Below are 21,879 nucleotides of genomic sequence, written 5' to 3' on the forward strand. Positions count from 1 at the left end.
CTACACTGTTTAAATACAGCTTCCTTTGTTTCCACACTGCTTGTGATTTATTCAATGAGATATATGGTTTATGGAAGTTTATTAGTGTTGGACAAATCAGATTTGCATATCTGCTTAAAAAAAACAGCTATTGACTTAGATATAGATATGCACATTAGGCTACATAAAGATACATATGGAAATACAGGAATGTACAGATGGTAATGCAGTGAAGTGTCCACTTGTCACATTGTTACAGTGCAAAGTAATACTGATGTCCTCAAAAGTTTTTTAACAGCAGAACATGTAACATAGCCTCGATATATCCAAATATAATATAATTTTTAAACGCAGTTCAAAATATACAATAATAAAACAATAGGAAGACACGATACTTGAGAAAATGTATTTTTTCTTGGCTGCTGTTAGGAGTCTGACGTGTGGCAGAGGCACATCTTATAAATGACCAGTAGACATAAATAGAAGAATTAACATGGCATGGATCCATGAAATGCTTAATAAATCTAATTATAGTTTAACTTTACCCCTTAAACATTTTTTTTCAGATGAAAACCAATATAACTGGATATTTATTAGAGAAATCATTTATTTGGTAATTCATATAATAAAATACAGTATCATACAAGCACAGAAAGTAGAAAAGAATAAAACTGATTGAAGGGATGACACTACCATAGCTGTATGCAGAGTCTCAACCATCCATGCCCCGGAACAATAACAACTAAGTAAACGTTCACTCACTAGTCCAAATCTCCCAGAATAAGTCACAAACGGCGGTAGTTCCTCTCACACAGTAGGACAACACAGGCAGATGCCTCCAAACAAAGGTGGGAGCTGCTGTAGCAGGTGAGTACCATCCCAATGCAGCCCGGCAGCAGTGTGATTTCAAATTGCAGTTCAATGACACAAAATTTAGGCAAAGCACTGACCACTGACAGCATTTAAGCAGAATCGGTACAAATATGACAAAGAAATCAGATATAAATGAGCATCAAAGTGGATAAATACAGATAAATTGGGGCGGTGTGGCCTAGGGGGTAGAGTGGTCGTTCTCCAACAAGAAGGTTGGCAGTTCAATCCCCACTCTTCCCCATCTGCATGCCAAAGTGTCCTTGGCAAGATACGGCACCGCTAAAAACAATTGCACCTCATAGATGTTGAGTGTAAGTCGCTTTGGACAAAAGCGTCTGCCAAATGACATGTAATAAATTATTCTTTGTGCTCAGAACAGTAACACGCTGATAAACATATATAACATATACATCTCAGGGAATAAGTCACAAACAGAGGTGGTTGCCCTCAGACAAGGTGGCAGCTGTGGCAACTGACAGCTGCCTTTAAAAATCTGTGGCTGTTTCTGTTGCCACCGGAAGTGCCTCTGCGAGCTGCCACTGCCACGGTTAGCTGTCTCTCCTCCCCCAACGTCCTTTTTTTTTGTTTGGTAGAATACATGTGAGTCTAACGCACTTTTTAAATTAAATGTGTATTTCATCTGCTTGTTAATCTTTAATTTAAAAATAATACAAATCAGCACCGGATCACAAATGTTTGATGCTCACTCTCATTGCTGCCGCGTGGTATCTGAACGGATGTGTATTGGACACCGGCCAGTTTAATTACAGGGACAACGTTGACTTGGAGACAAAAGTGTTAAAAGTCGAGGTATTATTTCCGATGAGGGGCGTCATTTAATATAAATTCAATGATATAATAAAAGCCGCTTCATTAAGAATGACCCCCCCCCCCCCCCCCAAAAAAAGAAAAAGTTATTCGTCAAGATCATAGACTGTTTGGTCAAGATAACGGTTTGGGCTGATCCTGGGACGGGTGGGCCCTCGTGGTCCGCGACCCTCCTTCTACACAAGGAAAAAGCGATGAGATCCAATCACCTCCTCCATTACGCGCAGTGATCTCACCTCCCCATTTCCGATTGGGTTGCTATATTTAGGAAAACCAGCCTGCGCTTTATAAGAAGCAGGCGACTGGGAAAAGGCTGCGAATTCAGGAAAGACAAGTCGGTGCAGTCACATGTAGAGAATCCCAAGTGGAGGGAGTGGACGTGAAGAGGGTGGATGGTACGGTCGAGCCACAGCTAGGGAAACAATGGCAGGGATGGCAGACATACGCAAAAAACTTGTCGTGGTGGGGGACGGCGCCTGCGGGAAGACGTGTCTCCTGATCGTGTTCAGCAAGGACGAGTTTCCAGAAGTGTACGTCCCCACGGTGTTTGAGACATATGTGGCGGACATAGAAGTGGACAACAAGCAGGTTCAGCTGGCTCTGTGGGACACCGCCGGGCAGGAGGACTACGACCGGCTGCGCCCCCTCTCCTACCCGGACACAGACGTCATCCTCATGTGCTTCTCCGTGGACAGCCCTGACTCGCTGGAAAACATCCCCGAAAAGTGGGTCCCCGAGGTCAAACACTTTTGTCCGAATGTGCCTATTATCCTAGTGGCCAACAAGAAGGACCTGCGCAACGACGAGAACGTAAAGAACGAGCTGTCCCGGCTGAAGCTGGAGCCCGTGAAAGCGGAGGATGGCCGCGCCATGGCCATGCGCATTGGCGCATATGACTATATGGAGAGCTCGGCCAAAACCAAGGAGGGGATCTGGGAAGTGTTCGAGAGCGCCACACGGGCGGCCCTACAGAAACGAACCACACAGCAGGGTGGTTGTCTCAAATGCTGCGTGTTGATGTGAATCCACTTCCTCTGTCTGGAGAACCACGAATGCGCAGTAGGACGTTGGCACCTCTGGGGTGTGTATCTGAGCACGTACTCCCATGTTAGCCGGCGACCTTGGCTGAATGACTGCAAACAAGTTGTTTTTGAACACACTCGATGGTCATCTGTGATCGGTGTGTGTCTGTGTGTTTGTGAGAGAAAAGCACTGGTCACAGTATGTTCTTTGTGGGTCACATGATCCCGGTCTGACTTGTGGAGGGGTAAAAAAAGGACACACTCATCCACCCTGTGCCTGCTGTGTCGACAGGGCCTGCTTCCAGCCAAGATTTTGATTTCACACTTTCTTTGTGCTTCAAACTGTTTTTATAGGCCACTGCCTCCCTGCCACGGTTTTACTTTGTAATAGACAAAGCAGTAATAAATTGCACTCGTTATTTATGTCCATGTGTATTGTAAAAAAAGAAAAGAAAAATACTGTATTCAATTTGGGAGATTGCACAGCACCTGTAAACGTAAGCAATTTTAAAGTTTTAAAAAGCCTCCACGTCGGTGTACGGAGACCCACAGTGTTCTGTATAGCTTCTTTGTGTGTTTTATGCCATTAGTTTACGGTCCATGACATCAGCTGTCTCAGGTCTGTCAGTTGGATCGGCATCCAAACAATGCATGTTTTTGACACCACAGTATTATTAAGTTTGATATGTTTTATGTGACAGGGCACATTTCACCACTGAGGGAGTAAACTACACATCGACCAGTCTCGAAAAGGGCTTCACATCTTCAAGTGTGTTTTTGTTAAAGCAAAGTGGGCAAGCAAACAGTTAACCTTGTGTTTCTCCTCATGAAGCATTCTTCCACCCTCAACTTTATGCTGGGCCTTGACTACACTGACTTGTTTGGGCAGGAAATTGATGAAATAGATGCTTTTTGAACATGGATTATTACAACTGTGTAAGATAAAGCTACAGCAAGAAGGAGAATGTTTATTTTTTTTTCTTGCAGCTCAACTGAACCAAATTGTTAAGTATCACAGTACATGTGTGAACTCTTGGAATCCAGAATCCAAGTTTCTAAGACTCTGTGATTTTCTACACTGATATGAGGGATATTTCCATCACAAGGTTGAGCATGTGAGATGGTTTAACATGTGAGTGCTTTGCCCAGAGAAACATGTTGTCTTAGTAAATGTCATGAAAAGGAGAGTGAGCTACATGTGAGCTCCAAGAGCCAGTTGCACACTCCCATATGCGATTAAACCATTGGACGGCAATACAACATTTCAAGTGGAAATTAATCGTATGTTATGATAACCACAGTCTTATATAAGTATAATGACACAAACTTAAAAAAAGGGTATCCCTAGACTGAAACACATACTGAAACTAAATGTAAAGTAGTAAAACTAACTGTTGAAGCTGTAGAAAGTTTGTTTACAGCTGTCAAACTGAAATAAGTCTTGTTGAGACGCACACACACAAGATTCCACCTTAATGTCGACCTGTACGACTTTGAATGTACCTCAGATGTGTGTGTGTTCAGAAACTTTGACGGAGCTTTGAGGTCGGCAACAGGAATCCACTGCACGTCAGCTAAGTTTCCATTCTTGCGAAATAAATTCTGTTCACGTTCAATCTGTGTCTTCATAAAGCATTGTGTAACTGTCCTCTTAGGCTATGGTGGGAGTGCCTGGTCAAATGACAGCTATGAACATCAATTACAGAGGCTGTTGCTACACTGACAATGCAGGGCAGAACCCTGGTGGATGTACAAGGGGAGCTCCTCTTTTAATGCTATTCGAAGACAAAAAGCTCAGTTTCACTTTAATGTGTCATTTTCTGTCGTCCAATAATAGCCAGGATAAATCAGAGCGTGAAAGAGAGAATCTTTAACAAATCCAACCAGAGTTACGATGGTGTAAAAGTCACATTCCTCACTGCCTTCTGTTGCTGGGTTTTTTGCTGACTTACAGAGCAGGAATGCATTGTGCTGGATTGGTTAATTTTTCCCACACTGGCCCCCCTCATGTGCCTCTGATTTCCAATGTTGTGGGGTTATTATTCACTGACGGCCAGACAGGGCAGTTTTCATCTTCTCCAACAATGGAATCACGCAGAAGGAAAATAAAGAAGCGTTTTGAGGGACTGAACCAATGCATGACCAACTCCATGTAATAATCTTAAAGGTGTGAACGGTGGATGTCAAACAATGGACATCTTTGTAAGGAAAAATAAATGCAGATTGTAAGGGAACAAGCAGTACTTTTTCTTGGAAACTCAATAAAAAAAAAATCAATGTGTCTCCAGCTCAAATGTTCAATTATTTTGGCTCATTTTCTCTCACCAGAGATCAGTTGATATTGTGCTGTTGTGAAGCTACAAAACTACTTAATGCCATCACAAACCCTTTCATTTGTTATTCTTAATATATACATATATCTATCCTTTTTACACTTTCTACAATTCTCTGGTAGCTATGCTAAGTACATAAATATCTTTTCTACATGTACTGAGTACTAATACTTTTTTTTGGCCTTTTTTAATCAAGGAAAATATCTGAATACTTTTTCCCCCTCTGCATCATATTGCAGAGCTGGAAAATGTCTGGGCTTGGCTTTTTTTCTGTCAAACAGAGTCTTTATTCATTCTTCTCATTCGCATTGTTTTCTGTTCAGAGAGCATGTGAGTCACAGAGGCTATTTGTGTCTCTGCTAAATTTATACCTGCTAGGGTTACAAATGATGTTTGTATGAGGGACCAATTGTGACAGTGTTATTGTAAAGAGTAACTATTTATTTTTGAGTTTTAGGAAAACCAAAGGAAACTGCTCCTTTATGCATGAAAACTAATCATGAAGGAAATCATTAAAAATCACATCAGCTTTGCACACACTCTTCCAAAAAGATAGGATCTGAGACATCAATTATATGTAAGAAGACTTTATTGAAGCCCACATAAGGTTTTTTTAAATAGTACAAGACACAAAGAAATCAGTAGGATAACAACAAATGGTAAACTACTGTGAAACGGGAACAAACTGAAGTAATAATTTGACACAAAAGTAGAGAGACACTTATCTTGGGTACAGACAATACGTGTTAGCATGCATTCATGTATATTTTTGGTAGAACAGAGTTACTGTTGTCGTGATGGATACACAACAGATATAATCAACACAAATACTGCATTAAGCGTTCTTTGCCGCAGCCAGTTAGTTGGATTTTGCGACAAATGGTAAAGGAATGTCAATATCCAGCTGTCTGTCGCTTACTCTCACATATGGTTCAACACTTTTGCTTTTCTCCTTCATAACGTCAACAACATTGTTGTGGAAAGAATTCATGTGTTTTACCACTGAGTCAATCCAGGACTGGAGGTCAACTTCAAGCTGTTCAGTAGACATGTCAGACACAATATTTTGGATTTTAGCTCTCACAGTTTTCAGATATTCCAGAACAATTCTGGTGTACTCTTCAATCTGTCTGGCAACATCGGCTACGACAGGGGAGTTGATGGCATCGTTGTACACATCAGCAGCAAAGGCAGAGATCTTTTCTACGTTCTGAGATTTCAGGATGTGGAGAAACCTTTCACTTTGTTCAGTGGTAAATTGCAAGAATAAGGAAAATTTCTCTTGGATGTCTTCCACTTGGATATTTCCTAGTTTCCTCACAGTGACAATAACTCTATCCTGGGTGGTTCTCATAGCTACAGACAAATCGTCAAGAATTTCTCCTCCACTCACAATGTGGTTAGAGCCGGGGAGGGTGAATTCAATGGCTCTGATAAAATCAAGGACTGATCCAAAGATGTGGGAAAAATACTGTGGAATCTTTTGAACAGCTTCCTCAGATACTTCGGCAACAAAAGCGCTAAGTTTCTGGTAGATCTCAAGCCCAGACAGTCTCTGCTCATACCCATAGACCTGGAACTTGGTCTCTCTCAAGAATTTAACAATAGCATCGAGAACAGCTTCAACTCTCTGTTGGTTATTTCTGAGGATCACAATAGTTGTATCTGTGACATCTGTCATAACAGCAGAAGGATTTACTGTTGCGAGTTTGTCAACAGCCCTCTTGAACATCACTCTGCCCCTCTTGCTAGCCCTTTCAATGGATTCCACAAGCCTTCCAGCTTTCCTATTGATTTCGTTATATGTGTAATAAGCAGGTTCTGACACCAGCTCCACCGCTCTGGGTACCTGGCTCTTCACTTCCAACATCATATCATATGGCATCTCCATATTCCAGGTTGTCTGAATGTTCAGTTTCTCAGAGTTCATCACAGACATCTTCAGACTCAGGATATCAATGTCTGTTGTTGGCTCAGACTGTGGGAAAAACATGAGACAGAAAAAAACATTATTACAAAAACAAACACACACTTTTTTCATTTAAATCACAATAATATGTAATTAATAAGCATTAAGTAGTCAAAAGTTCTCTTACCGGGTAGCGACCATAGAGTCTTGCTTTGACTTGTGCTGGGGATTTAGTCTGCATCTGAACTGCAATGAGTCCCGCGGATGGAGTGGACATAGAAACAACTAGGCCTTCCTCTGGATTTCCTGTAATCTCTTGGTGGATTTCCATCGTTCTGTCAGGTAGATTGACCTTTGCCGAATTGGTGATGGAGGTATGGATATTTTCATAGCTTAAGATGATGGCACTGTCATGGGTTCCCTCTACCATTGGATGTTTCACAGAGAGGACAGAGGCTATTTTGAATTCACCAGCTGTGATTACGTTGACGTTGCCGTGAATCTTTCCGGTCAGAAGCTCAAATTCAGAGGCTGAAGAGGCATCAAGTTTGATGATGATGTGGTCCTGGTTGAGGATGCTGGCATCAGTTTTGAGTGTGATCATTGCTGTTTTCACTGAACCCTCATAGGTCAGATCACCCAGTACTGGGATCTTGATGCTCTGAATTTTGGGCAGGGTGATTTTGGGAAGAGTCAGCTTACTCAGGGCAGATGGAACATGCAGAGCAGGCATTGTGATGAGAGTGAGGTCAGGCAGGGGAATGGTAAATGTAGACACCTCGACATTCATCACTGGAACCTTGTAGGCGGGCACTGTAATGGTTTTGGGAAACTCAATGCTATATTTTTCATACTCTGCCTTTGCCTTGTTGTAAGATGTAGCGAGCATGGCAGCAGCCTTGTCCTTGCCGATGAGTGCTTTCTTGTGCAGAGTCTTGACGTTTGTATTAATGACATTGATGAGTGGATCTAAATTAATGTCAATGGTAATCACCTCAGGGTTTTTCTTGTAGGTCAGCTTGGAGTTCATGTCCAATGTCTGCTGAGTTGTGAGTAGGAGGTCACTCAGGAGAGTATCTTCCCACAGTGAGACGTCCTCCAGTCTTGGTGTCCCAATACCAACGAATGGCACGGTCATTGCAGGAATTGTGATGGTTTGTTTCAATGCATCAAGATTAGCTTCTCCATTAATCTGGGAAACAATGCTTATTTCTTTCTCATCATTATCTATGGTGAAGGAATGGGAGTATTTGTACTGGTTGAATCTAGCCAGGCCTGTCCAGCTAGCTTGCTGAACTTCAGAGTTAAGGGTAAGAGCCATGTCATTCTGGAGATCTACCTTTCCAGACAGCAGGAATGGAAGGGCAAGCTTGGTGTTTGCCCTGTTCTTGGTGTCAAATATAAGCTCATTAGGTGTGATGGAAGCCACGGCAGTGCTTGAGAGAGGTCCCTCCACTCCTCCGGTCAGCTCTGCGCTGTGAGAGGCAGTGAAATCAATTTTCATGTCTTCAACCTTAGCCTGGAACTTGACATCTGCAACACTTCCCTTCATGAATGGTGTCTCTGTCTCAACCTTGCCACTGATAATTAGGTATCGGAAGATGCACATATCAGCAACCACATTTTGATTCATCTTGTATTCGCCGCATCCTGTTTCACCGTCGAAAATTACCTTGGCTGTATGGAGATCCATGACCACTTCCATGTAACTCTTGTGGGATCCCTCATTTGAGATGTCCTGAACTGCATATTTTTCATGAGCAAGATTGTTGAAGGTCAGACGCGCAGTGCCATCCTCAAGCTGGAAAAGGGTCTTTTGATTTATCTGTGCTTCAGTGAAGATTTTAAGGGGTGGCATGTTGAGGTTTTGTTTGTAGTTAGTTTCTGCAGTGGCGGTAAATCCATTTTCCATGGCCAAAATTGCTTTGTTGGCAAGCTCTGCAGCATAAAGCTCAGTTGTGACCTTTGCAGTAGTATCAGCAGAAGCCTGAGCTGACAGGCCATAGAGAGTGATGGTTCCCTTGTGGTCAAGTGTGAAACATGACTGGTCAACATTGATGTTCTCAGAAATGGACAGACGACTCATCTTGGGCAGGGCAACGTGTGCACTGGCATCGGTGGTGAAGTCAAGGATTTTCAAAGTAGATGTAGCCTGTGAGTTAAGGTTCATTTTGAACTCTGGTGTGACTGATGTAGTTGTGGTATTCTCCAGATCAGCAGTGGTCCTGAGATTGTAATGAGGAGATGTCACCCTGAACTCTCCGTAGAGCTTTCCAAAACAGGGAATTTTGGTCATATCTGTCACCTTCTCTTTCAGCTCCATAGTGAATGTGTCATAATCAAAAGATCTGATATTCTGGACCATTGACATGAAATAATCCCTCACGTCTTCAATCAGTTGTTTGAAGTCGAAGGAATAAATTTCATTGACAAGCTGCTGAACAGGTGCCAGAGCCTTTTTGAGCAAAGGCTGGAAGTCAATTGATCTGAGAGCAGCAAATGCCGACTGAATCTTCTCCCTCACCTGATACAGCTTCATAGTTTTAACAACCTCATCCATGATGGCCTCAATCATCTTCTCAACCTCGTAGTTGGAGAGGATTTCTTCAAGTTTGGAGTAAACAACATTGAACTTGTTTGCAATGTCATGTTTCTTGATGAAAGCCATGAAAGTCTCCTTGATGGATTTCAGCACATTCATGACTTTGTCAGTTGGGAACTTGGTTGTCAGGTTGTTCAAGACATTTTCCATTGAGTTAATAAACTTTCTCAGGTCCTTGACAAAGAGTTTGTAGTCGAAGTTGTCGATGACCTCCTTAAGTTCCGCCACTTTGTTCTGAAACTTGAGACTGATTTCCAACTTGTTGTTAATTTCCTTCAGCATCTCAATGCTGTTGTCCATCATCCTCATCATAGTGATCTTTACGTTTTCAATGACTACAGGCAGGTGCTCAATGAATGGGATCTGGACAAAGTGGCTGTCGCTGTTCTTGTCATATTTCACAAATCCAGAGATGGAATAATCTTCACTGGCCTCAGTAAAGAGGGAGGTTGACATTGCTCCTGCCATCTCAATACCCATTTTCTCTGCATTATTATAAGCGCTAATTTCTTCATCGAAAGTGTGCTCGTTTACTTTGGATTTCATCTTCAGTGTGACACTCTGCTCTTGCAAGCTAAGCATGCTGTTGAACTTGTTCTCCATGTTGGTCTTGATAGGTGATGTGCCTTCCAGTTCATGGTTGGATGAAGCTCTGCACTCAAATGAATGTGTGAACAGAAGAGGTTCTGCTTTCAGGAGGAATTTGCTGTTCAGCTCGCCGCTCTGTTGTCCATTCAGATACATTGCACCATCTGAGTTGAGAAGGGCATCGATGGTCAGAGTGAAGGGTGCTGCAACAGTTTTGACTGTGCTGTCCAGACGAAGATATGGTGAGTTTAAGCTAGCGACATCGTTGAACTTCATGGTCAGACCAGCAATCTCCATATCAGTGGTATGTGTCATGTGAGATCCCAGGAGTTTACCATTTGTATTGCACTTTGCAGACAGGACCATGTCAATAAACTTGATTTCATACGTGTGCTTGAGCTCTTCCTCTGAGAAAACTCCCATCGTTGTTCCAGTTAGCTCCATGTTGTAGGGCTGTGCCTTGAACTGGGCATCATTCACAAAGTTAATCTCCATGATCTTCAGGTCATTCTTTACAGTAACTGAAGCAGTGTAAGGCACCATGTTGACTATGATGTTGTGCATGTAGGAGTTCCTCTCATCAAGAACGTTGTCAGTCTTGGAGTGAAGGCTAAAAGATTTCAGCGCCAGGGACAGTGTGTGGGTATTTTCAGTCCTCATTTCGTTGAAAGATCCTTGCATGTTGTTGGAGACAACCAGGCCATCTTCATTCACTCTAAGGTTCACTAAGTTCCTGGCGTTGATGTCATAGAGGCTACCCTTAAGGATGCTGTTGAAATAGGCTTCTGTGCTTGCAAGCTTACCCTCAACATTGAGCTCGGCTTTATTGTCTTGAATGGCTCCCTTGGTGGTCAGAGACATGGTAGCACCGGAGGTATCGACTCCACCATGGAAAATATTCTCAAAGGTCATTGGGCTATACTGGGCAGTGGTTGTACAACTGGTTGTCAGGCCATTCGTGTTCATGGTCAAGGTTGCCTTGTGAGAGGCGAGGCTTGAAAAGATGTTCATCGAGGCATCTGTGTTTACCTCCAAACCTGAGGGGTTGATGGACCCAGTGATCAGGGAGTAGGCACGGTTCACTGTATCATCAGCTTGGTTCTCAATCCTGAGAGTGGCCTGTCCTTCGATGGAAGAGAACTCCATCTGGCTACGAACCATTCTGTCATCAGCCTTGGTCACAGAGTCAGACTGGATGGTAAGCTGGACATCCTTGTAGCTAAGGCTCATTTTGGTAGTGTGCTTGATTGGGTTGCTGTTCATGTTGGTGTTAGACTCAATCAGAAGTTCCTCATTTGCATAAGATGCCTTGACCTTGTTTACAACCTTCAGGATTTCAGAGTTCACTCTCAGTGTACTCTCCAACCTTGCTTCTTTCTTCATTGGCTCAACAGAGAAGGTGTGCAGATAGGTGGTGGTAGCAGTCATGGGTCCAACAGTCACACTTCCGTCTGTGTTAATGTCTCCAGAGAGAATGTTTGCGTCGACAGTGAACTGTGTGGTAACAGTCAGAGAAGTGTCTAGACCCAGAGGGGAGACAGCATAGATGTTGTATCTTCCTGTTGTTAGAACATTGTCTGTGACTGCAATGGTCTCCAGCAGATTAAAACCTGTTTCCACGATCATGTGCTTCAGGGAGCCATCAACGGTCAATTTCATGGTTTTCTCTTCCGTATCTGTGATTTTTGCAGCTCCTTAAAAACAAACAAATCAGTAGAGATAGTAATTAGTATCAACTTTTGTGTTAATTTCAGGTTTGTTAAAAATCTAAGTGTATTTAGTAAAGAATAAAGATCAAATTACCCTCAGTTGAGAAGGAGAGAAGTTTGACTGGACTTTCAGCCATGATGCTGAACTGGGCCAGGTAGCTGGGAGACTCAACAGTTTTGTTTCCAGCAGAGACTGTGGCTTCCCAGTTGTAATAGTTACTGTGGAGTTTGGCAGACACTTCGACCATTCCCATCAGAGGCATGGTGAGATCATATTCAGAAGGAATGGTAAAGATGGGGATTTGGATCTCCTGTGGGACAATATTCATGCCCACCTGAGGCAAAGAGATGTGAGGGGAGGTGAGCCTTGCAGGTATCCTTAGCTCCTCAGATGATTTACCTCCCAGAGGCAGAGGGATAGTGACGGTCATACGGTCATGGTTGAACTGGTATCTAAGTTTTCCGTCCCTGGTGGAAGGATGAAAACAGAATATTTGTTTAATTTAAAAGAGACATTTGATCTTATTTTAAATATGTGCCTATTTTACAAGTAATCAGGAAAAAATGCAATTTTCTTATAATCAATATGTTTATCTTAATTCATCTATTTGAATATGTGTTACACTTACAGGTTCATGAAGAGGTTTTCAGGCATGGCGGGCATTTCCACATCTGCGATTCTGTTCCTCAGAGTCTCAACATAGGGAACATCAGCTTGGATTTTGTCCATCCAGATGTTGCCGGCCTGATGAAGAAACACCACATTATTATAATGTAGTCTGGGAAGAAGAAACTAAAAGCAAATAAAGATAATATAGAATAGATGAAATTATTATATTCTGTTCACCTCAACTGCCTTGTTTAAGATGTGACCCAGTCTCATGTCAGTCTTGACAACCTGCTGCTCCATGACGTCATCAGCAAACTGCCTGAGCCAGGCCTGGAGGGCCTCAGTGTAAGGCACCAGGATCTTAGTATCAGCATTGACATTGGACAGCAGCTGGACCTCAGCATGGTCTTCACCTGAGATTTTAGAATTTTAGAAGAATTTAGGGTTAGACTTTTGTATTTTCGACAGTATTTGGACAAATACCTGAAATGATCAGTCCATTCTAGTATTTTGTAGAAAAACTTACCATATTTGAATACAACTGCCTGAATGGAGGAGGTCTCTGGAAGCTTGACATCACTCTTGATCTCTAAGGTGAGCTTGTCAGTGTTGCTCATTGTTGCAGTGATGGCAGCATCAGCCTTGAGTGAGGGGACTATGAGTTGAACCTGCAGCATGCCATCAGTCACGGCCTGAAGCCTGAATACAAAAAAAAACATGATCCAGTCAGTGCCTGTAATTAAATAAAGGCCGTTGAATATTGAAGAGAGTATCAAGCTTGGGTTTACTCACTTGGCACGGCCAATCAGAGAGAGCTGGGGCACGTTCTTGTTGGAGATCTCGAGGATCATGGATTTGCCTTCGGCACTGCTGTCGGCCATGCTAACCTTAACACCGGCTTCAACATCAAAGTCGGGTATCTGGACTTCAGTGGTGAAGACGTTCCTGTTCCTGTTGTATTTCATGGTGGCTGTGGCCTCAGTCGGCTGATCACCTGAGGTGACAGAGTAATATAAAGTTTAACTTGATTACTTATATATCCAGTCTGTAGATGGTTATGACTAATAGAAAAAACATCAGAGGTGTAAAGTTTTATCTAAGTATGCTGATCATACCTTCAGCTCTCAGGGTCATCTTCAAAGAATCAACCTCCTGGTGGCCATCTTCTCCTTCACTGAGGAGATTGTAGGCGATGGTGGCTGTGTACTCAGAGATCTCTTTAGTAGGCTTGATGTCCACATTAAACCTAGAAGGAAAAGTCAAGTCTCATTTATGAGTGTTCATTAAAAATCTTAATGAAGAAAAACATAAAAAAGCATTTCTTACACAATATCAATATCATTTGAATACTTTAACTAAGCAGTATGAATACGTACAAATCCAACCAATATATTTCTAATATCTCCCCTTCTCCATAGATATAAAATATACTACTTCTTAAATGTAAAGCGGAGCTGTGTTGGCAAATCAGACCTTTATTCAACCCATATATTTTTCAGCCCAACATTCTTTATCACACTGAATCGTTTCCCAAGGCTAAGGCACCAATTGCTTCAGACTCATGAATAATAATCATGTGGCATGCTGCAATCTGTGATAAGACTGTCAAAATAATCACACGTTCTCCAAACTTACATAGTCTCTCCATTCAGGGGGAAGTAAGGGGCATCGGCCGTGCCAGGGAGAGCACGAGCTGTTTCGGTGCAGTAGCTGAGCCCAGTGAAGAGAGGGCTGCATTTTTCATCACTCAGGGTGTGTGGGATCATTGTAGCCTTGCCGGAACCAACAATCAGCACTTTATTGCTATTTAGAAGAAAGAACAGTAAAATTATTTATATTTTCTAATAACTTCTTTTATGTAATAATAGTACCACGTGTTGTAACACTTGCACTTGCTAACATTTATGCTAGAAGCTCTGAATGTGGCTGCAGAAAAACAAATTCTTCTAGCTTCTTAGCACATCTGCTTATATTCGACAGCAGGTACACAAAGCAGATATATATACAAAAACACAACAAAAATGAAAATATTATATATGAATGTGTTTTATGTTATTTCTTACCGGAATCTGAAGAGCTTTGTGGTGCCCTGTGGTGCGGGGATGGAAAGCTTGACCTGGCCCTTCTCCATGCTAATCTTAGCATTGAGCGTGCTCTCATGGTACATGTTGGTTTGCATCTCAACAGCGGAGGCAACCATTTCGGGGACATGGACTCCCATCTGAGTCATGAACTCAACTCCAACGGAGGGCATGAACAGCAGCTCCTTCTGTGAACAAAAGCAGAGTGTATGGAATTAAATTGGCTGTAGAGGCATGGAAAAATATCAAACAACACCATCATACAAACCTTACTACAATTTTAAAAAATTAGCTAATTGTACTACCATTCATATTTAATTCTTGGTATTAATATCAAGGAATAGTACCATGTTTGGAGCAAGGCGAAGGCCTCCCTTTGCACCAGGAGTGAAGGTGCCGGTCATAGCGAATGTCAGAGGCAAACCAGCTGCAGTAGACATCATGAATTTGTTGTCCATGAAGATGTAGTGGGCAAAGATCTCGTTGTCAGTTCCGGACATCATTTTAGACAAAGTCTGATGGAAATAATAAGTTATTTTAAATGATCTCTTGTTGATGTGCAGAAAAAGAGTTGTAGATTGTTGGATAGGCGTCATTGTAAATGGATAACTGGAGTAAAGATCAGTACCTGAGCAGGAATGAGCCTGGCCAAAATATCTGCATACATCACTGCGTTGTCAGCAATAAACTTCAGGTCGGTGGCCTTGATGAAACCAAGCTCAGCTCCCATGATCCTCAGGTAGGCCATGGCCTCTGGAGACTCTTGATTCTGCAGATCTTTTACCAGCTTGTTGAAGTTGCGAACAATTTCTTTCACAAGGTTTTCAGGGACCTAGGGAAAAAGTTCCATTCCATTAGTTGTGGTGGTACCAGTGGAAATCAGGGAAAAACATTGACTAAAGGGTGTTTAACAGAAGTAATCCCACACGAGATTTACCTTCTGTCCTTCTGCTTTGAGGGGAGCAACCAATTTTTCCAGAACTTCCTTGATGTTTGGTGACATCATGTCTTCGGCCCAGTACAGAGTCTTGGACAAAGTGTCAGGGAAGAAACCGTTCTTTCCAAAGAGAGCATCAATGGTCGGCTCGAAGCCTTTTCCCTCCATGCCAATCTACAATGCAAAGTGAAGCAATTAAATAACTAGATCGATAACAGTGGGTTTTACGATTTAAACCCAAAATTTCCTACTGAGAATCCATTACAACAAATAATGATTATATGAAGAAAAACATAATTGTTGTTTTTTTACTGTTATTATATAGCATTTTCTCGACCGGTGTTTCTAGTAACTGTAGAACTACAATGTGACACAGCAACAAATGACTGATTATTGAGTATTTTACCTCCAAAATGTCCAGGTTGAAACCGAAAGCGTTCAGAGTAGTCTCCAGCAACATCTCTCTGGGCAGCTGGTTACTGGGATCAAAGATAATGTTGCCCTGAATGGCGGCCTTCATGTTGTCATCTTGGGCCACATCCAGCTTGTAGCTGCGAGACTTTGTGGTGTAATCGTTGTGTGTAACAACATCAGTGTCCTCCAGGGCATCAATGATGGTCTTACCGAGCCTGAGATTAAAGAAGAGACGGTAAAACAATCAGCTGAATATAAATACTTGGGTTTGTTAAATCAGGAGAGTATTTACACAAAATAAATCCTGTCAGTTTAAAGGTTCTCTATTCTTACTTCTGGGTCTGTGGATCAGCGGAGGTAATGATGTTGTAGACGTGGGAGGTCACAAAGGACTTGACCTGCACGTTGTTCTCCTGCTTGATCAGCTTCTTCAGCATTTCAATGTCGCTGGGCTGGGGATTCCTCATCAGAACCAGGTATGCTGCCAGGCGCTTCTGCACAGCGCCCTTGGGGTACTGGCAAACCCTCTGGAGGTTAGAGCGGATCTGGATACAGAGACAAGAGTAATATGTTTGTCACCCTAATTCAGGAATAATTATACCTTAAAAAGAAAGGAATCAGCGATATTCTCCAGATAGGGTTCGTTGTATTATCTACCTCATCTGTCACAGACATGCGTCTGAAAGCCTGGATGGCGGCCAGCTGCACAGACAGTGTGGTCAATGGCTGTCTCATGCACTTGAGCAGGGTGTTCTTGATTGTGGCATCAGCATCCTCCAACGCTGCTCCCATGTTACCAACAACCTGAATGGAAGAGTGCGCACATTTAGAAAAACGCATGGAATGGGAAATCACCACTAAAAATGTTGTGTTTGGAGAGATCACAACAAGTTCCTTACCCTCAAGGTCAGGAAGGTCAGTTCTTTCTCTCCACTGCAGTCGGGGCCCAGAAGAGAAGCCAGAAACTCAGACACAGCGACGATCTCGGGGGTGACTCCCTCTCTCTGGTGCAGTCTAGTGACAAAGTTACACATCAGATACAGGAAGTCGCTGTATTCAATGACTTTCTTCAGATGAAGAAAAAACATTTAAAATATGATGGGATGTGGGTTTACTTACTTCCTGGCGACATTGCTCAGAGCATACATGATGGGTTTGCTATTCTTGTACTGAGCCATTGCCAGCATGTCCTTAACCAAGAGGTGGGAGGGATTAGCCAGCATCCCCAGGGCGTAGACAGAAGCGTCAACCTCGAGAGCACCTTCGTCAAAGGTCCTGAGACCCTTCAGGATGGCACTGGTGCACTCTGGGGTACCACACTGGGCCAGAGCTTGGAAGGTCAGCGGCATGGACATGTCCATCATCTCAATGGCAGCAGATCCCAGGACCTCAGCATTCAGGCCTCGGAACTGAGACACCAGTTTGCGGAAAAGGCCGGCGCGCTCCTCGCCCTGCGCGGTCTGGGACAGGGTGCTCAGCTGCTGGAATGTGGCGAAGGCAGCCTCTTTGGTCTGGATGGTGGACTTTTCATCAGAAACATCCATGGGCAAGGACTGAATGTTGCCCTGGTCTGTAGAGAATTACAGTGTAAACAGTGAGAAAAGAATGTAGGACATGGACACATTTGACACATTGTGATGTTCTAGAACATGTTATAAAAACTAAACCACTCACTGGCTTCAAAGATTCTGTCATTGATCTTGGAAGTTTCCCTCAGATTCAAGGTCTGCTTCACCGAAGCAGAAATTCCATATTCATTTCTATTTATTGGAGACAGAATAAAACCCGGAATTACAAACTGCAAAAATAATAATCTTATCTCTGGACAAAAATGCTTAAATTTATTTTAAATTTAAAGTAAAAAAAAACACAGATGAAATATACAACATATAGTGCCCAATCTAGAAATGGTTCAGTATCAAAATCAAAATTTGATACCCCTCTATTATTTAGCAGGTTCTTCATGCTGTTTGAACTTACTGGTGGGACATCGGCAGGAAGAGATGCTTCTCTGTGCAGGTGCCACTGGTCATGTGCTTCTTCTGGTTGTCAAACTTGTAGTTGCACGTCTGGGTGCTGGAAATCATCTTGGACATAGGGTAGTTCTGATGGGAGAGAGACAGCAGGTTTTTTATTAAAGAGTAGGAGAAAGCGTCATCATTTTAGAGGTTTGATTTAACAACTATGGAGTCTAAATGTGTACGTACGAAGTGCCTGTGATTATTTGTTGTCTGGTTTATTTGTTAGCAGGGTTATTTAAAAACTACAACACTAATTTCCACCAAGCTTAGTGGAGGGATGGGGACTGAGTGAAACGTGTGGATGTTGATGAAGGGATGAATCAAGGATTTCATTTATTTTTTACTCTACTCGACATTCTAGTTGAATATACTGTATATCTTTCATTCATTTATTTATTTTCTGTTTCTCCAATACTTAGTGAATATATAGGTCCTTCTACTGATCCTTCAACTCTTAAGAACTGTAACAGTGTGTGATGATGGCGGCGTTCGGTGGTTACCAGGCCAGAGATGAGGGCCAGGGGACTCGTGTCCTGCCTGCGAGCGATGAACTCGTCGCACTGGGAAAGATCCCGGGTGATGGTCACATCAGTGGCGATGTCCTCCCTTGCGTTGACGGTGAAGTCAGTGGAGCAGACTCCGTGCACGGTGGGCTGAAAACGAGGAGAGGTTGTTATTAATACTGAAGAAAAAAAACACACAGTCACAGGAGCCTGAGTGGTAAACACGGCTCTTGTCCGGTTTTGCCCTGACTCGGATTATCAATCGATCAGACCGATTACCCCCCATGGTGAGAGCAGGTGATGCCATTAACAAGATAAAGTTATCTAGGACTTTGACCTGCTCTGAAGGTTGTCTATGTGGGAACATGATGTTACAGGAGTGTATTTATCACCTGTGACTGGGGCAGCTTATCTACTCATTGTGCAACTTTTTTATCTATGCATGACTCTTCTACACAAACAGATTCCTCAGGGATTCGGGCCTGACCTGTTGGTAACCATGACAAACACAAAAAAAAGGCAACAGAACAGACAAACAGGGGGAAGTTACCATTTCCTTGTTCTTCTCCTCCTCCATCACGGGCACGAGCAGAGCAGAGACGATACCCCTCTTGATGTTCAGGATGTGGACAGCCTCGTTGTCCTCAGCGTAGAGATGAACATTAGTCAGGCCTTCGACTTTGAGCTTCAAGGAGTTCCTGTCGACGTGGAAAGAGCCTTTATGACCTGCCCTTTCACTCTTTACATCCTTAATAATTGTTCTTGCTTTTCGGACAAATAACACAGAGGATGAATAAATCTTTCTTACAAGGCCATGGCAGCCTTGAAGGCCTCATTTCCAGCTGCGGGTGTGTAGACTGCGTGTCCCTGCTCATCCACATGAGAGATCTCGCTCAGAGAGCACTCTGTGGTGCGCAGGATGAAGCTACAGGTCTGGGGCACGTCAATCTCAACCTTTACGGCACATAAAAAAAACATTGTTAGTACAAGTGTTTTACTATCTAAGACTAATATAAAGTTTATTTTCCAGTGTTGATCAGGGCAGGGAGACGTACCATGCAGGAGACTTTGGAGCCGCTCTTATTGTCAGTAGCTCCATTCACGCCGTTAATGGTCTCAGCTTCATAGTCGTACTTAAACGACCTGAAGTTCTTGAATCTTTTGGCCACTAAAAAGTTTTTTTCATTTGAAAAATGAGTCAGACAACTGTAATAGAAATGTTTTCTGGATATAGTTTTTAGAACACTAATATAAAAAAACACTTTATAGAACTTTTAAAATTTGAAATGAAACAGCAGATTTCACGAGTTAAGTAATTTGACATGAAACAATCAACTCACATTGACACACTGGAGATTGTTCTGTCACATCTTGCTCTGTAAAAGAAGGAAAACATACGTGCTTGACATAATGATAAAAAAATAGTGTAAAATAGATAAATAATGATCCTATACTTGAATAGTAAATAGTATGTTGAGATCCAAATACGCTGATTAACAGTACAGAAAATATTCACTCGTCACAAACAAAAAATATAAAACACTTGAAGTCTAAATATAAAACTAAGTCCTTAAATCCTACAAGCTTGAAAATACAAAGACAGTACTCACGGGCTAGTGTGTATGTTCCCAGCAGAAGCAAAAGGCAGAGCTTGGTACCCTCCATGATGGGCATAAAAAAAGCTCCCGATGCCTTCAGGAAGCGAGAGTCTTCCTCTTTCAGTGAAGACTACTCCTCGAGCTCTTGGCTTTTGGCTTTTATAGTTCTCCAATCTTAAGTGTGTGATCACCAGGACTTGGAAATGTGTCGACCTGGTTCCAAAGTCTGAGCAGTCCTTGTGGCAGGCCAAAGGTAAAAACATTTCACAAACCAGGACTGAGTGACTCCGTCAGCACAGGGTGGGGGTGGTCTGTGCGATTAGGATCGATCACCTCCTCTAGCCTTGCTTTGTTTTTCAGAATCAGTCAGAGAGTGATCCTGAAGTCTTTGTTAATAGAAACCTGATTCGTTTAAGTTGTATTATTTAAGAAAATCATGTATCTTTATCTTAAAAACACATTTTGCAATCAGATCAATGCCATTCAATAGCTAATATATCCTCAATCACTAACTTTGGTTGCTTGTTTTGCTCAAACGGGCTCGATACACTTTGTAGATAATTTAGTTTTCAAAAAAAATTTTTTTAAACTGTTGCCATCAAGTCAAGTAGTTGTTTTAATTTGACCAAGTTGGGATTTCACGTTGAAAGACACAGCTTAAAAAATCCAAAAGGAAAAACAAATCTCTCTTCTGTGTTTTATTTTAAGTTTCGAGCTTTAAAGTTACACTGTTTTATCATTTTAAACATGTACAAGTACATGAAGTCCTCTTACAGAAACTCAATCAACCTTTGACCCATGAACAATATGAATCATATCACCTGCTGCTTCAGTGCGTTATCGCCTCCGTGCACGTACTGTATTTCTTTCAGGCTGTTTTATCTGGACAACCACATCAGTTATAGAAGTCTATTATTCATTAAATTAAATCTACCCACTATGCCTTTTTGGAAACCCTTAAACATAGTGTCTTCAGTTATATTTGAGCTTTTAATGCAATGAAAAGTAAAACGTGTCTCCTATGATCAAGGCCTCTCACAGCATATTGTACATATTAGAGACACTGCTGGAATGTAACTAAGTACATCCACTCAAGTACTGTACTTAAACACAAATTCAAGTCATATGTATTTGAGTATTTCCATTATGGGACAACGTAAAAATACTCATGTCTATTTCCTAACATACAGTTATACACAGTATATAACTTACTGTGTTGACTTCTCTTTCTTTGTCTTGATTAAAAAGCAGTGCCTCAGCACTGGTATCTTAACGCTCTTCAGTGACCTTTCACCTCCTCACAGAAGTCTGTGAAAGGATCAGGATTACAAAACAAGTGAACTCAAGATAAGTTAATCAGGCAGAGGTTTGACAGCTTGACTTTACATAAGAGTGCTTCTTGAGTGACAGAGGAATTCTGAGGTTTTCATCTACGCTTAATGAGTAGATCTGACAATCAGTGTCAATCAGTCCGGTTGGCGTAAAAAGCAGAGACAAGTTGGATCTTCTTTAAAAACATGTTTTTGATGTACGTTCTGTCATCTTGAAAAATCCATAAATAAGGTTACACAAAAAACCTGAGCATGGAGGTCAGCTGAGAAAATCAATGCCACATGTCACATGTGGTGTCATTGTGTAGCTGATGTCCTCAAAACCCCCTGTAGACATGAAGCCTTTGACTAATGAGCCTAAACTCAAAGATACAAAGGGAAAGAACTGACACAGATGATTGAATCAGAGAGCAGGAGACAGGAAACAGAAAAATTAGCCAAAAGGAAATGTAAATATCAACCATGTAGAATGGGTCTCCCTGCTCTTGAGGACATTTCTCAATTTCTAATTGAGTTCCTGCTTCATTTTGAACTTGTGTGA

General features: G+C 42.1%; 2 protein-coding genes across 2 annotated transcripts; one reads left to right on the top strand and one right to left on the bottom strand.

Annotated features, from left to right (window-relative positions):
• The first annotated feature begins 1,934 nt into the window (after positions 1-1,934).
• Positions 1,935-4,989, top strand: LOC128459792 (rho-related GTP-binding protein RhoB). The gene has a single exon (XM_053444672.1). The coding sequence runs from the start codon at positions 2,104-2,106 to the stop codon at positions 2,701-2,703; it is 600 nt and encodes a 199-aa protein (XP_053300647.1). The 5' UTR covers positions 1,935-2,103; the 3' UTR covers positions 2,704-4,989.
• A 617-nt stretch (positions 4,990-5,606) lies between these two features.
• LOC128459789 (apolipoprotein B-100) lies at positions 5,607-20,285 on the bottom strand. Its single transcript, XM_053444663.1, has 26 exons — positions 20,020-20,285; positions 19,750-19,785; positions 19,465-19,577; positions 19,218-19,363; positions 18,960-19,107; positions 18,407-18,559; positions 17,866-17,990; positions 17,560-17,645; positions 17,005-17,455; positions 16,785-16,899; positions 16,543-16,689; positions 16,219-16,430; positions 15,878-16,100; positions 15,472-15,645; positions 15,163-15,366; positions 14,882-15,049; positions 14,517-14,722; positions 14,089-14,256; positions 13,569-13,699; positions 13,246-13,447; positions 12,980-13,152; positions 12,691-12,866; positions 12,473-12,588; positions 11,938-12,311; positions 7,132-11,828; positions 5,607-7,013 (listed from the first exon to the last, which is right to left on the bottom strand). Exons 1-26 carry the CDS (start codon positions 20,081-20,083, stop codon positions 5,895-5,897), a joined length of 9,927 nt encoding a protein of 3,308 aa, XP_053300638.1. The 5' UTR covers positions 20,084-20,285; the 3' UTR covers positions 5,607-5,894.
• Positions 20,286-21,879: the final 1,594 nt, after the last annotated feature.

This window comes from Pleuronectes platessa, chromosome 17 (assembly GCF_947347685.1).
Source record: "Pleuronectes platessa chromosome 17, fPlePla1.1, whole genome shotgun sequence".
Taxonomy (NCBI): Eukaryota; Metazoa; Chordata; class Actinopteri; order Pleuronectiformes; family Pleuronectidae; genus Pleuronectes; species Pleuronectes platessa.

Coding starts and splice junctions, on each gene's coding strand:
- LOC128459792 (XM_053444672.1), top strand. CDS start 2,104: ATGGCAGGGATGGCAGACATACGCAAAAAACTTGTCGTGGTGGGGGAC.
- LOC128459789 (XM_053444663.1), bottom strand. CDS start 20,083: ATGCCCATCATGGAGGGTACCAAGCTCTGCCTTTTGCTTCTGCTGGGA. Junction 16,101..16,218: donor GCTGATCCACAGACCCAGAA/GTAAGAATAGAG, acceptor CTTTAATCTCAG/GCTCGGTAAGACCATCATTG. Junction 15,646..15,877: donor TCAACCTGGACATTTTGGAG/GTAAAATACTCA, acceptor TTTGCATTGTAG/ATTGGCATGGAGGGAAAAGG.